Source organism: Galeopterus variegatus, unplaced genomic scaffold (genome assembly GCF_000696425.1).
Source record: "Galeopterus variegatus unplaced genomic scaffold, G_variegatus-3.0.2 Scaffold2432, whole genome shotgun sequence".
NCBI classification, from domain to species: domain Eukaryota; kingdom Metazoa; phylum Chordata; class Mammalia; order Dermoptera; family Cynocephalidae; genus Galeopterus; species Galeopterus variegatus.
This window is the reverse complement of record NW_007728543.1, coordinates 98,485-99,474: the sequence shown is the minus strand read 5'-3', so window position 1 is coordinate 99,474 and position 990 is coordinate 98,485. Positions and strand designations below refer to the sequence as shown.

General features: G+C 49.4%; 1 protein-coding gene across 2 annotated transcripts in view; it reads right to left on the bottom strand.

Annotated features, from left to right (window-relative positions):
* ASS1 (argininosuccinate synthase 1) overlaps positions 1–990 on the bottom strand; it is a 53,027-nt gene continuing 52,037 nt past the window's right edge. Inside the window, exon 14 of one of the 2 annotated variants that reach the window (XM_008581680.1) lies at positions 1–293. In XM_008581680.1, coding sequence (XP_008579902.1) covers positions 248–293 — 46 coding nt within the window. In that variant the 3' untranslated portion in view covers positions 1–247. The remainder of the gene's footprint in view (positions 294–990) is intronic. The other variant, XM_008581681.1, reaches the window with a different exon arrangement.

The following is a 990-nucleotide window of genomic DNA, read 5'->3' as shown; positions in this document are numbered from 1 at the left end:
AAACAAAAGACTAATGCATCTTTTTTTAAATTGTCATTTTACAGCTCCCCATTGCAGCGCCCCCCTTCCCTTGGGTGACCACTTTTGCAGGCTACAGGGGACCAGGGAACAAAGCTGGGGCCTGGCAGCCTCACTACGCTGCCAGCCAGGGAGAACAAGTCACAATTACGAATTATCACAACAATTAGCGCCTATACTTGGGAGATCTGCAAAGTGAGGACGCCCCAGCTCCTCATTGTCAGCCCGTCTATTTGGTGGTGACCTTGCTCTGGAGACGATGATATTCCTTCAGCCTGTAAACCAGATTCAAAACAAAGAAAAATGTAAATTAACAATAACAACATGCACTCAGTTCAATTAATTCAGGCAGAACCGGGGTGGCAGGGCCAGCTGTTTGTTAAGACGTATGTGAAGTTGTCTTTTCTCCTAGTCCCTCTCCTGCCCTGGCCCCCCCTGCCCTCCAATCAGGATAATGTAATTAATTTATCTTAGGGGGAAAACATTGTTTCTCATTGTCGAAGACAAAGCATTTAACTGGCAATGGGAGAAATGAAGAGGCCATTATGAAAACCCGGTGTGTTCTGGGCCATTTAAAGGGGTTTATAGAATCATAAAATACAAACAGAAGGTGCAGGAGGTGGGGGAGGTGGAGGTGACTGTGGGGAGGGGGCAGGGGCCAGGCAGCCAGGCTGGATTCAATGTCTCTTGGGCTCTGAGGTGGCTCCAGGGACAGTAGACTGGCTCTGGGAGAAAATGTTAGGGAGAGAAGAGACTCCCACCTTCTTCCAGATCCCAGGCTCCGCGAGAAGGGAGTTGGTAATGAAGAACCCAGAGCTAGGGACAGGCCTTCCCGACTCAGCTCCACCCCTACCTAGCTACTGGACCCTGGGCAAGTTACTTAACCATTCTCAGCCTGTTTCTGGGAGTTGCAAATTTGTGTAAGGTTGAAATGAGACAACCTAGGAGAGTGCCTGGGAGCAGTGTAGTCCC